Consider the following 13,858-nt stretch of genomic DNA (forward strand, 5'->3'; position numbering starts at 1 on the left):
GTTGGTACAGCAAGGGACCAGAAGGGATATAGGCAAATGCTGCCACCCCTGATAAAATCCCTGCCCCCTTCTTGCCACCCCATAGATATTTTTCTAGATYYGCCCCTGCATACAAGATTAAATAGTCCTGCCACGACAAAGTTAAAGACCTGTAATTAACTTACYGTTTTTAAATGAATTTGACATTTTAAACCTGTAATTTTGCATACATTTTATAAGACAGGGTTATTTATACCCCATGGGGTTTTTTTTGTTCTGTACCATCACCAACCTGTCTTGCGCACATGGTTTGTGTAATTGAAGAACTGGACAAACCCTGCTTCACCGCTGTCCGACCGTGACATTTTCCGCGAACCTTTTCAGTATCGCACTAAGATTGCGAAGGCAAAGGAAATAAATTACCCCGTCGACTAATATCTCGATTAATCGATGGGTGTAACTCCCCGAGATCACTYCTCACTGCATTAGATTCAATATCCTTTCCTAGTTATCAACAAAAGGCACCACTAACTCAAAGAGTAGAAGGAAAAACAATCACCACAACGGGCAAAGGGTGTGAGGTTTGACGGCTTGAAAGACAAACGAGTCAGTTAGCAGTCGGAGTCAGGAGAAAATATAGTGGAGCTTGCTGAAACGTGGCAGAAAGCCATGCAACTGTGGTGCCCAGTCGGCAAAGCTGCGTCAGAGCCAGCCCTGGAGGGACGTGAGTTATATAGCATTAAATCAGTCTCGCGTCCAGCTGACTTCCAGGTTCGTGTCTGTAATCAGCAGAGCTACTCATGCAGTTAATGCAGTCAGTGGCTTCAACAAATGAGAAACGAGAGAACGACAGACAAAAGACTTTTTTAAGGTTTATGAGCATACATTTTATTGTGAGGGTGATTTAATTCWGAGGGTTTCAACATTATCGGCTTTGTAAAATACCACCATCCTGTCAGACAGAACGGTTTATGCCAGTTTTGATGYAACTGAAAAGAAATGAAGGTTTTAATTTATGTGATTCTGAGCAAATTAACATAGTAAAAGTAGAATAATCCGCTGTTGCATTAAAACGTGTATAAAAGAAAGTTTGTTTCTTAGGCATCCCAAAATCCCTCGTCACACTTTTTAGACACATACTGGACAGCGGCTTTTTGTAAATAACCAGACCATTTTATTCAGAAAAGTATGCAAAAAAAGCTAATATAATATTTAAAGATTTCATCAGTTGCTAATAGACGTCTCCATTAATTTTTTGCAAAAAAAAGTATGCAAAAAAAGCTAATATAATATTTAAAGATTTCATCAGCAACCAAAAAGAAAAAAAATCATACAGGGTTAAAACATGACTAACATTTCTCTTCTGTTGTTGCTAATAGACGTCTCCAGTAATTTTTTGCAGGGAGATGAGGCAGGTGTGCCCAGCTTCTGCTTTCTTTTGTGACTGGCCCTTGGTTACCATGGTGGAGACATTGGCTGTGGGTTCTGGAGGTATGACATCACTACGGCTGAGATAGACAACCTAAGAAACACAAAACATTGGATGTTAAATGTGCAACCTTGTTGTAAAGTTTAACAGAAATTTGGAAACAATTATGTTTATCTAACCAACTTTAATATACAGATCAGGAATAACATTATGACYACTAGTCTTGTGTGCTACTCCCTCATACAAACAGGAACTAGTGCCCTTTTGAAAGAGACCACTGCYAACTTTGTCTTGATTAGCATATAAAAACTCTTCTTCAAAATTTGGTAAATAGTTTTTGTCTACACTTATTTTAAACAGAAAACAAAATGCAGGAAATAACTGTTTCATTGCAGTCTCTTATTATTGTTTTATAAAGCTCTCATATRCACATCTGAGTGTTTTTTTTATAGAAAAGCTACTTTTTATATATAAAATGAAGATTAGGGATTATTAGAGATTATAAAGTCAGACATTCACCACCATTGAGTTGGTAAATTTAAGAGACATGATTTTGTGTAAGTGACGCATTCAGGCACTTTTCCTGTGTCAGTAAGACAGTACAAACTCGATGCAGTCCACATCGCAAATATATGACTTTAGTCTCAGAAAACTGTTTTTTTTCCCCCTAATATTATATATATATAACAGATTTTTCATTTTGTAATGTCATAGGATATTCTAATCATAGAATAAATAAATTTATGAAATTTTTCTTGCACATTTACAACTGATAGAATATTGAATTTTTTTTGTAAATAAATTAAAAAAAAAAAAAAAACATTTTCCCAAACAAATTTTTCAATTTACAATGCAAATACATCTTAAGTTTAACATAAAAAAAAAAAAAAAAAATCAAGATTTTTCTTATAAACATGTACAATTAATCTAGAAATGTCTGTGTTTCTTGGCAGCAATGTACAATGTACCCCCATTGCCATATTGTATTTTTCATTGATCTACCTTGGCCATAACACAAAGTTTCACACTATTAACCTCAGTGACAGTCACCCTCCACAGCACGTTTACCCTGTTCAGGTCCTTTACCTTCACTTAATGACACCTGAGATACTTTAATTATATCTTGGCTTTGGACCAACGTCCCAACACTGGCTCTGAACCAACTTTTACTCAAGTTCCTCGATTAGCAGTTTTCTGCTGAGCTAATCATTCTGCAGCACCAACGTTAAACTTATTATGGGCTCTTACACCTAACACAAGCTTAACAGTTTAACATCTCAGTCTAATTGGCATAAGCRATACGTATATAAATCAACGTAATATAGAAAAATGAAGTTGGAGTACTCACATAAAGCTGCTCATCATCTGTTTGGTGTCTTCTGAACTTCTGGAGTTTGCAAAGCTGATGAAGGAGCAGTAGACGGCGATCCAGGCGCACCACTTCAGCTGAAACACACAAACTTTTATTTCATTTTAAAAGAAAATAAGAGCRTTTTTGTTGATTTTAAATCGGTTACAATAAACGACTTCACAAGGGAGTAAATCAAATTGGAATACATGCATTTGACTTTGAACTGACTGCATAAAAAGGTCCATAACCAGGATAGTTCTGTTTGGTTCGATGGGCGAAATTTGTCGCAAATCCTATATGAATAAACTGAACTTAATCTCATTTATGAAAAAAATACAAAATATTACCGGAGATGGATAAGTTAATSAAACTAAATTTGCATCACTGAACTGTGCGCACCAGTTTACCACAGGCTGCGGGTAGCTAATGGTGTCCCTTGTGTTGAAGGTCAGCAGCTGCCCTTCATCCCTTTATTTAAAAGGTGAGTTTACCTTTAATCTTCTAAATGGAACAACTGGGATAGACCAAGGTCTACCCTTCATGCCTATCAGTGAAGGGTAGCAGGCTTCCAGCSGGCGCAGATCAACACCCACTGAGACTCGGAACAATAGAGACGGGAAATGCAACTGTGTAGCTGTGAATAAAGACGCATCGATAAACTCTATGGTGACCAGGAGAAAACCAGTTTCAGATCCACTGGYCCTGAMTGACAAMCATCTCCATCTGTTGGGAATTATAGAGAAATGCAGGCAGCCTTTTTGGACACTTTAGAGCTAAGATATAACTCTACTATTTTTAGAAAACGTGCAAAGACTGCTTTTAGAGTTACTWGGACAAACTCTTTGTCTTTGTTTTGAAATATCTTGAGTAAAATTCTTATTTACAATGAGATTTCTCTCACAAACATTGGTGAAAGTTGACCTATGGCAAAAAAGCTGGGAAAGACTTTTCTTGACTATTGCTGATTTTAGTTTTTAGAAAGCAAACCGGATAATTTTAAGTAGATTTTGGCTTCAGAGATCAGCCACAAAACTCTGATTGATGGAGATCTAGCTTTGAAAATGCACACAGTTATTTTTTCTTTTTTTTTTACCTTAAGCATGAGCCCACACATGCTGAAGATCATGCCGAGCAGGTTCATGTAGTCAGGAGTGGGGTCCTCTAGTGTGGGGTTGGTCTCTGTGCTGGGGGGCTTGTATCTGCAACAACAAAACCGTATATTAACCAAAATAAGAAGAAAATGAGACCGTAATAGGCATAATAGACTTTTATCATACTTTTGTACATCTTACTGTCTGGCGAGTCAGGAACAAATAATGCAATTTTCACGTTTGAATGATAATTAAAAGGCACGTATCAATTTCTTACCACAAGCAGCTACACTGCCCTCTTGTGGATAGTCTTCTAACATATAAAACATACAAATAAATGCTTAAATTGGTCCAAGARCTTCTTTAAAAAATACCAGAGACGAGCTGATACAACTAAAGGCAAYTCAAACCAGTGAAATTTAAATTGTGACAAAATTTAGGTACACCCTGACAATAACTTYTTGTGTAAATGCCACCTGACTTTAAACTCCAATAGTTAATCATTGTACTGTTATAATAACTGTCGGCTTTATGGCTTCTAATCACCTAGTACTAATCCCACAGTAAAGTCCTCACGAGTGACTGGGTTAGCACTAGCTAGCTGTTGTTGGTCAGCTAATTCATTCAGCTTGGTTTGCTTTTTTAAAACTAACAGACACAAAACTCACCTTAAAATCTTATTTTGTCTCCTCGGGTCCGTCATACTGTTAGTAGACATGTTTAGTTATAACTTTATCCTATATGGAAGTAACGGGAAGTATATTTAAAAGTCCGCTTAGCGACCCACAGCCTTCTCGGTTAGGGGAAAAAAGAACAGGGATCGTTTCCGGTTACTTTCAATATAAAAGCTTTGGACAGCTTATGGGAGAACGGAGGAAAACAGTTTTTGAACATTTATTTTGAAAGTGCCGTTGAACCCCAGCGTGTATTGCTTCCGCGTACTCTGCTCGTGCTAGCAGTCAYAGCGAGTGAAATAAGAAAAACTAAGCTGTTGGTGGTGTACAAAGCTGCGGATTGATTTACTTTTTTCAACTGCTTTAAACAAATACAGAAAATGTCTTTTCCCGAAACACTACCTGGTTAAAAAATCTCCAGCAGGTAACCTCAAAAAGTTACTTTTGACTTATGAAGTAAACGTATATCAATGYTGTAGGTCATATTTTTCGTTACTAATTAAAAGAAACTTGCTCAGGACTTAAAGCTCCATCAACACTAATTTAGAAAAAAAAGTAAAATTTATTCTTACGTAAAGTAAAAATACTGAACATGAAATAAGCCATGAGGTATTTTGTGTTTAAGTGTTTGCCCGACATGCTTCACTTCAYAGGTCCTATAACTAATGGCGTTTCCTCAACCCAAACCTCAGCCTCCTCAGCTTCCTCAGCATCTTCTGAGGACCATTAACTGTCAGCAAGGAGCTGTTAGAGCCGTTCGCTTCAATGGTACGAGTCGTCATAATCCTAGCTTTTTACAATTGTTTTTAGACATTTGCTGCTTTTCTCCCCCCCTTCCTTTGTAACCTGCTCCTTTTGTATTACTAGTTTCAGAAGGTGTGGATGGAGTCAATAAGCGGCAGAAATAATAATAAATCAGTTTTATGTCACTCATACAAACCTGGATTAATACAACAGGCAGATTGGAATTGGCAAACAAGAGGAGTACAGATAGCATATTTCCCTCACATCCAGTTTTAGATCAGTTTAGAAACAATATTATGGAGACCCAGGGCTAAATCGTGCGACCCGGAGACCCTTTAGTCCTCTACGGACTGTCACAGGTGTGAGTCCCACTTCCTCCCACCCCCAGTAACCTGCCTTCCTGTCTCAACACTGTCATATAAAGACCACTAGAACCGGAAAGAACTGTAAAGACAAACAGAAAACAATACTGTGAATATTTCAGAATTTAGACAAAGGCATAAGAAAACACAGCAGTGTATGACAAGACGCTCATGTCCCTCTTTCTCTCGTTCGCTGTACATTCTGCCAGTGGATGGAAGCTACCTGCTGTCTTGCGGCAGTGACAAATCCCTAAAGCTGTGGAGCGTTGGCCGAGGGACGCTGCTGAAGACCTACAGCGGTCATGGATATGAGGTTCTGGACGCCGATGGGTGAGGGCGTTTGCTTCGGTTTTCAGAAGTAATTATTTGTGCACAGGATGGGATTCAGAAAACATAAAGAGTGAATGCCAAAAATGCGGGAAGTATTAAGACGAAGACGCAATAGGCGATGCTGTCTTTAATCATGATGATTTTAGGGCAAATTGTCCCATTTAAACCACAACATCCGACATTCAACACACACCCTCTGCAGGAAATAACAGGTATGTTCCTTCTCGCCTCCTGTTTTGACAGTTCCTATGACAACAGTCAGCTTTGCTCCTGCAGCTCGGACAAAACTGTGATTCTGTGGGACGTTGCAACGGGTCAGGTCACACGCAAGCTCAGAGGACACGCCGGGGTGAGTTAAAATCACTTATTGTATTAAAAATGTAAACAGCGCTGGAAATCCTACATGAGCCTCCATATTTTGATCCATCATTGATACAATTTTTTTTATTTTATTCTCTCTTTGAAGAAAGTTAACTGTGTGCAGTTTAATGAGGAGGCAACGGTCATTTTATCTGGTGAGTCATCGCTTGTGGAAAATGTCCACTATGTACTCTGGAATAAAGCCATTTTGTGCTACTGCTGGGTCACGAGTTGGAAGGTTTTACATTTCTGGTGTTTATTTTTCATTTATRCAAATGCATTTTTTTAAATGTAATTTTCTGCATATGTGAGTTCTCTTCTTTTTTTCTTTTTTTTTAACTTTAATTATATGTAGTGTTTCAGTACTCTTTTCATGTAGCTTTTATTTCTGATTTTTATGTTTGTTTGTTTTTTTTTTTTTGTCTTTCCACATCATCCAGGCTCCATAGACGGCACAGTGAGATGCTGGGACACGAAATCCAGAAGAAACGAGCCCATCCAGGTTCTAGACGAGGCTCGCGACAGCATAAGCAGCCTTAAAGTTTCACAACATGAGCTGCTCACTGGGTCAGCAAATCATAAATGAATTRCTACATTTATCGCWAAGAAGCCATTCCCCTCCTAGAGTTCTGACGGCGTTCAGTGACAGAGTTTGCCGTTTCTCGCGTTTAGGTCGGTGGACGGCAGAGTGAGGCGTTACGACCTGAGGATGGGGCAGCTTCACGTTGACCTCATCAGCAGTCAGCAACTTCATTTCAATGTTTTTGTGAAATTCATTTTGAGCGGGGGAAATAAAAACCGAAAGTCGTTTATTACTGTGTACGTCTGTGCGTTCCAGGTCCCATTACATGCGTGTGTTTCAGTCAGGACGGGCAGTGCACCCTGAGCTCCAGCTTGGATTCAAAAGTGAGACTTCTGGACAAGAGCACTGGGGAAATGTTGGGAGAGTGAGTGCTTATATATATTTAATGTTTGTGGTCTCATAGCWTAATATTTCCTATCAGAAAAAGCAAAACAAGAGAAAAAAAACTGCTATAAAACTGCAACGGTTAGTTTGTATTCATTTCCTCAGTCTTTTTTGGCATTGCCTTTGAACTGTATGACTTGGATCAAACACTTTGCTGCCACCTGTTGGGTTGGTGCAAGCATCCTGCTTTTTGCATCAAATGTAACTCGATATAAGTTCACATTTTACTGATAAGTTTTAAAATGTTAGGTATTTTTAGATGTATCAAGTTCAYATTTCGTATCAGACTGGCCTCCAGAGTTGATATCCTGCTGAAATATAAGTTGAACCTGTGCGATACACACAAAAAATATCTATTTGTTTATCGTTTTTTTGTGTTAGAACAACACATTAAATATATTAGATGTGATTTGAACAGTTAAAAAGAACCTAAGTCAATAAAACGTGTTTATTTTTACTTAAAAAAGAGGGTAGTTTTAGCTGGTGTAAATTGCTTTAGGTAAATGATTTGCTTTGACATCAGTATTGTGTCTGGTGATGTGGACTCGTGTAGATACACTGGACACAAGATGAAGGGCTACAAGTTGGACTGCTGCCTGTCCAGTAAAGACACCCACGTGTTGAGCTGCTCAGAGGACGGACACGTCTACTGCTGGGACCTGGTGGAAGTAAGCGGGAAGTTAAACAGCTTCACTATCCTCTTCAATGTTTACATTTTAAAAACTTTAATATGATCTTTTAAGATTGAAATCTGACCAAACATGTCTTGTGTCCGTATGGAACCGAAGGGATCGTTGTCGTTAAAGCTGCCAGTGGGAAAAGCAGTCGTCCAGTCGCTGTCTTTCCACCCCACAGAGACCTGCCTCCTCACAGCCATGGAGGGCCGCGTTCAGGTGTGGGGGGCACAGCCAGAGGAGCCACAGCCAGAGGAGCCACAGGACGACACCCCGGTCAGTCAGAACGGCTGAATGGACTTTAATTCCTCTGTTGGAGACGTAAAATATTGTGACATGAACTAAAGAAATTTCCTTATTTTCTGATATTCACCATCTGTCCTTGTAAGCACAGGGCTTTTCGGCTGGAATTTGCTCTTAATTAAGAAAATATGGGACCTTGTCCTGTAGTAATCCTGTCAGACATGAAACATTTGAACCTTTGAAGWGTCATTTAAAAAAAAGACCAACATTTTTCTCTTATATAATCTGATATTGATCTGTGTTTCATTGGTCAGTCAGAGATGGAAATATTAACCAAACAAGGTGCTGAGCTAGAACTGATAAAATACTTGATCAAAGGAAATAAATCACATATCACTCTTGTTTTTGGGGTTATTTGCTTTTATCTGGGTTTGCTTGACAGTGAAGGTGAAGTCGTCAAAACAGTTGAAACGAGACAGTGGAAAAATCRAAAATATGCAGATAAATTCTGATTGTTTCACCTGTTTTGAATATAAATTTTTCATCAACCACAATAGTTGATTTAAAAAAAAGTTTAATGCCGTAATGTAACAAACTGAACTGAAGTTTTTCTATACCYGGACTGCCCCCCTATTTTTTTTACTATACCTAACCTGATGTACACTATTGTGATACATGATAGAAGAATAAAACCTTACAGACTTCTTGTCTCACTGTGGAGTTTGAAAAGAAAAACCTTGCATTTCTCTAAGTTGATAATAATAGTGAGAATAATTTAAATATTTTAACAGTATAACTGAAAAGACTCCACATGCATGCAATTTTTTTAAAGAGACTGAAACTCTGCAATGTCAGCCGATWACTACAAAATGAAATGCAAATTTCAAGAATTATACAAACTGAACAAAAATAAAATATTTAGCTGATGTAACGTATTGCATTATGCATATTTTAAAAATTCAGCTCATTTAACGCATGTTGATGCAGTCGGCATGAGGATAGTGGATTTTGACCCAATACAAGAAAAATATTGTATTTGTTAATGTAAGCTGAAAAAGCTCAGAAAAAGCATTATTGATAGAAAACACAACACACACAGCATAAATGAAACCACATCATGTTTAATGCATTTTTACATTAACTGAAAAAAAAGAAAAAAGTTAATTTTAATTAAACGTGACTCCATTACAAAATAAATTAACCTGATCTACAAAAAAAACAAACATTAAATAAATAAATATCTTTAGTTTTCACATATGTACACTTTATGTAGCTGAACAATTTTGGAGCTTAATTCAGCATCGTTTGTAAATTGGGAAACATTTCTAAAGAGCTAAAAAAAAATTTCCATGTTTTTTTTTTTTAATAATAAATAGATATTAGCTTATTTACAATTATTTTGTAATTCAAGTTAAAGCATTGGTTCCATTTTTTTGCCTTAATTCAAAATAACATGAACTCACAAAGCAATGCTTCCTGGATATCTAAATCGTGTCCCTCCTGTCTATTATGGATAAAACACAGAAATCTGAGTCAAACATTAGAATCTGCTTATGAAGGCTCTTTTCGGAGGAAAAAAAAAGTTATTTTATAAGTCAAATTGTCCTCTCCGCATATCTTCAGCTCTCTCCCACCTGCCCCTTCTTTATTCCCCTCGATTCGGGCCATTTTTAATCTGCACAGCTGCAAGTGGCGGCGGAGAGTTTCTCCACCTTGTGCCAGCGGTGCGAGTTGTCGAGGAAGGCCATGTCCTCGTAGTGAGTGGGCCTACAGCACGGCACGCTGTGCCACGGCTCTCCGGGAGCCRGCTGCGGAAGCCGCCCGCTGAGCAGCAGGTTGCTGAGCGTGAGGTCGTAGTTGGAGCGGGCGCGGGGGCAAGACCCCCCGCAGTACTTGAACAAGACCGTCTCGTCTGAGTCGTAGCCCAGCCCCAGGTCCCGCACCTGCAGCAAGACGGAGTGGAGGCCACACTGGGAGTCGGGAGCGGAGCGCCGCATCCGGACCGGGACTGGCTCGTCTCCGGAGCCTTCCCTTTGGATTTCTTCTGTTGTTAAAAATCCGCTTCTTCTGTCCTCGTCTGAAGGCGACACGGGTTTCTGCTTTTGGCCTGGAAAAGACAAATTCATCGACCTTGTAACAGCATGCTTCCTTAACTTATTTGTGCTATCCCTAAATCGATGGGTCACGACGTCCCTACTTACCAATCAGAGACCTCAGCCAGAGGCCTTCTACCTTGCCGATGCAGAACAGAATCACRAGAACCTTTAGAAAGGGTTTCATGGTCACGGGTCTGGTCTTCGTCAAGTTCAATCCCTCGAAACAAACCGGAGACGTCTGCGTGCGTCCGTCTAGAAGTGATGCCTTAGATGAAGACGAGTCACGAACTCCAATATATATCACTCCGGGATGAAGAAGAGGGGCGGATGAGACGAGGAGGTGTAGGGGGGAGACCAGACACTAACCCGTTACTTGCCAGTCAACTCTTTCTCGCTCACCTGAGACTGACGCGGAGTGAAAGGAGGAGCAGGCGGGCGCTTGACCCAGAATTTGTCCTGTTGGGATTTTATTCGTTGGTGTAAATCACAAAGTGTTTCCCCCACAGGTGTTTTTCCAAAGGAAGCCGGCCACTAAYGGTATGGGTTYCCAAAAGGTTGATGGTTTTATTATTTAATTATTTTTTAAAGACATTTTGGACAGTTAAGGTACAATAAATATGAGCGATGAATGAATCAGTTCAAAGCCAGACAGATACGCTCATGAATTAAATATCTTTGAGACAAAAATGCAAAAAATTACGAGTATAGGAAACGTGAAAACAAAAACACGTTTGCTAAAAGCCCCGCTGAGTTATTGTGGAATTACCTGTGGTAAAGTCTGCTTTTTGTCTCTAATCCCAGTCTACATGCTAAATCCAGGGGTCAGAAGAAAGGACATCAAAAAGGTCGAGCAGCAAAAAAAGGAGAAAAAAGGAGGAGAATCAGAGTTTTATAATTAGAACACGGCCTGGTGCAGGAGGAATTCCTCAATGGGTGATAAATTGAGGGATTTCACCAGCAATGTGTGGCTGACATGTAGAATATGCATTATGCAACGATTACAGGGCCCAAACGGGCAGCGAGTGGAATTCAGAGATTGAAAAAAAAAAGCACTTCGGAGCCCCGTCTAAACYACGAGGGCGCAGGGCAAACACCTCAGCTCCTTATTTGGCAAACCAAATCATTCAGRTAGAGAAGAAAGACTGGCTGATTTATTTTTTATTGTTGTTTAATTCACTGATGACTCAGAAAATATATTTTGCTGATTACATGCTCACCGTGACACCAAACCGGAACATTTAGACCATCAATACTTGTACAATTCMTTGGATYATTCCACACACTTTAATTTTTAAGGGCGTTTTTATGAGATACACCACCATGATTGGGAAGTAGACTTTATTTTTGATCTCTTTTAACAAATATAAATATAAAATGCAGGGTATATTTTTYGTTTAATCAGTCAAGTCTTTTTTACACAAAGTAACAAATATGTTAAAATATGCAATAAACAGACAATTCAAACATTTTATTGCCTAGAATACAATAACATAGCATTTCTTTATTAGTAAATTAGTGAATCTGAACCAAGGGAAGCTAAAACACCAGAGTTTTGGTTATAACATATTTACAGACAAAGATGTTTTTAATCTTAAATTGCAAAATGTATATTTTTTGTACAGCTTTGGCTCATTACGGCTCTGACTGTTTTTTTTTTTTTTTTCTTTCAGAAAATTGCCCTTTTTTCTGAGTCTAATTAATTGTTTCATGCCAAAGTTAGGAGAGCTGCTGCTTCCTATCAACATCGGAGGATTTATAAGACAAAAAAGTTGCTCATTTTAGAGTTAAAAAAAAACATTATTCCAAATGATTCAAAATCAGGAGCGGATGTCCCTGCAACTTCACCTAATGGTCAGAGAAGCTGCAACACACACAAGAGTTTCCAGTTAGGCTGAACATGCTGTGCTTCCCTTAGTAAATGTTCAGAAAAATACTGCACATCCACGGCCTGTTAGAGGGGAAAGCAGGAGAAGAGCTGCTTTCTCTGAAAAAAAAAAAAAGGCAACTTGGCTTAGTCGGATCTGAACGCAGACGTTTGGAGCAACGTTCCTCAGACGGAGGAAACCTGAAATAAAGACGTTTTAGTCACAGCATCACATTTCTGTGAAAACCATGCACATATTGACACAACCCCACACAAACGGCAAAATGTGGAATGGATAGAATCAAAAATAAAACTGAGTTTATTTAAAAAATAATGGTAAAATACAAAATATTCAAAATTTATTACAGTGCAGGAACTGTATTYAATGTTGTATTTTTAAGCGCATAATTCCTGGCTTCTGTTAGAATTTTTTAGACAAACGCAGCATGTCCAATAAAGCTCTTACCATATTTATGACTTTTAAACAGGCTCATCGATTATAACTCCGCTGATGTGATTTACTAAGGAACTATCCGTAAATCCTAAAATAGAACTAGCTACCAAAATTTACTGCAAGGAATTTTAGTACTTCTTTTCAGGATGATAGTTTTGAGCTTGCACATGATAAATGAGTTGATRAAAATGAAACAGGTGTGCAAACAAGTAGAAGATTACTCAAACTCTACAATAAAATTTCTCTTTAATTTCTTCTCACCTCATCCAAAGTCACACATTAGCTCAAGTAGACAATATATCCAAAAGTAGGAACTGGATCTGAGTTTGGAGGTGAAGTTTTGATATTTGGAACATTACACTTCTGATCAAAATGCTAAGACCAGATGAAAAATGGTCTCAACGTCGGCCACATTGTTTTTAAGAAGCTGCAATCGGAAGCCAGCTTCAGCGGCCGCTTCGTCCATGAGGGTCAATCAGCACCTGTGTCCATGAGAGCCGCTAACTGAAAACACACATTCTGTCTGAGCGTCCTCACAAAAAATAATAAAGTCAGGAGTAACAGCATTGTTTTCTAATAAAGCTGCTGAGCTTCAGATGGTTGTAGGTCGCCATCTTTGTTGAGGCCAGTAGAGTGTAATGCTAACCAATAAATACGTAGAAGTTGGGGGGAGGGGAAGCAAGTTATTGCAAGCAACCAACTGAAATAGGCTGTTCAGCTGGTCAAAAGAGCATTTAAAACCCAGATCTTAGCAAAAATTTGTATTTGGAGTCATTGTCTGTAATGTTTCTATATGATGATGAGCTCCGAGCTCCACCCTGATCTAGTGGACTTTTTCCTGCAATGGGACAGTGGAGCTTCAAGTTGTGTTGTCAGGCAAAGCCCGCCTGACAAAGGATTTTTAACGTAGAAATAACACCTCTCTTTTGTTCCCCTCATCTAAATCCATTTGAGAACATTTGGGGTTACATTTGGGGTTGGATGGCGAGAGAAGTTTACAAAAATGGACACCTGTTCCAGATAGTGGACACCTGTTCCAGATAGTGGACACCTGTTCCAGACAGTGGACACCTGTTCCAGACAGTGGACACCTGTTCCAGACAGTGGACGCCCTCTATGAAGCCATTTTCACCAATCAGAGCAACATTCACAGTGGTAGAATAATGAGACGTAGCTGGAGCTGTTTGAATTGTCTGGTGCTAAAAGTAGTTTGGATGTTGTTTGACAGAGTGGGACTATC

At 38.9% G+C, this 13,858-nt stretch overlaps 3 protein-coding genes across 3 annotated transcripts; 1 reads left to right on the forward strand and 2 right to left on the reverse strand.

Annotated features, from left to right (window-relative positions):
* Positions 1–831: 831 nt before the first annotated feature.
* On the reverse strand, positions 832–4,667 carry wdr83os (WD repeat domain 83 opposite strand). The gene is made up of 4 exons (XM_008423777.2): positions 4,519–4,667; positions 3,853–3,958; positions 2,757–2,854; positions 832–1,501 (listed from the first exon to the last, which is right to left on the reverse strand). Exons 1-4 carry the CDS (start codon positions 4,566–4,568, stop codon positions 1,435–1,437), a joined length of 321 nt encoding a protein of 106 aa, XP_008421999.1. The 5' UTR covers positions 4,569–4,667; the 3' UTR covers positions 832–1,434.
* A 107-nt stretch (positions 4,668–4,774) lies between these two features.
* wdr83 (WD repeat domain containing 83) lies at positions 4,775–8,607 on the forward strand. Its single transcript, XM_008423650.1, has 10 exons — positions 4,775–4,948; positions 5,178–5,292; positions 5,840–5,960; positions 6,204–6,309; positions 6,427–6,475; positions 6,761–6,887; positions 6,993–7,060; positions 7,159–7,267; positions 7,841–7,955; positions 8,076–8,607. The coding sequence occupies exons 2-10, from the start codon at positions 5,190–5,192 to the stop codon at positions 8,253–8,255; spliced, it is 978 nt and encodes a 325-aa protein (XP_008421872.1). The 5' UTR covers positions 4,775–4,948; positions 5,178–5,189; the 3' UTR covers positions 8,256–8,607.
* Positions 8,608–9,430: 823 nt separating this feature from the next.
* LOC108166132 (persephin) lies at positions 9,431–13,845 on the reverse strand. Its single transcript, XM_017303771.1, has one exon. The coding sequence runs from the start codon at positions 10,328–10,330 to the stop codon at positions 9,875–9,877; it is 456 nt and encodes a 151-aa protein (XP_017159260.1). The 5' UTR covers positions 10,331–13,845; the 3' UTR covers positions 9,431–9,874.
* Between the last annotated feature and the right edge of the window lie 13 nt (positions 13,846–13,858).

Source organism: Poecilia reticulata, linkage group LG1, assembly GCF_000633615.1.
Source record: "Poecilia reticulata strain Guanapo linkage group LG1, Guppy_female_1.0+MT, whole genome shotgun sequence".
NCBI classification, from domain to species: domain Eukaryota; kingdom Metazoa; phylum Chordata; class Actinopteri; order Cyprinodontiformes; family Poeciliidae; genus Poecilia; species Poecilia reticulata.

Coding starts and splice junctions, on each gene's coding strand:
- wdr83os (XM_008423777.2), bottom strand. CDS start 4,568: ATGTCTACTAACAGTATGACGGACCCGAGGAGACAAAATAAGATTTTA. Junction 3,959..4,518: donor AGACAAAATAAGATTTTAAG/GTGAGTTTTGTG, acceptor TTGTTGTTGCAG/ATACAAGCCCCCCAGCACAG. Junction 2,855..3,852: donor TGTGTGGGCTCATGCTTAAG/GTAAAAAAAAAA, acceptor TGTGTGTTTCAG/CTGAAGTGGTGCGCCTGGAT.
- wdr83 (XM_008423650.1), top strand. CDS start 5,190: ATGGCGTTTCCTCAACCCAAACCTCAGCCTCCTCAGCTTCCTCAGCAT. Junction 6,888..6,992: donor CAACATGAGCTGCTCACTGG/GTCAGCAAATCA, acceptor TCTCGCGTTTAG/GTCGGTGGACGGCAGAGTGA. Junction 7,268..7,840: donor ACTGGGGAAATGTTGGGAGA/GTGAGTGCTTAT, acceptor GGACTCGTGTAG/ATACACTGGACACAAGATGA.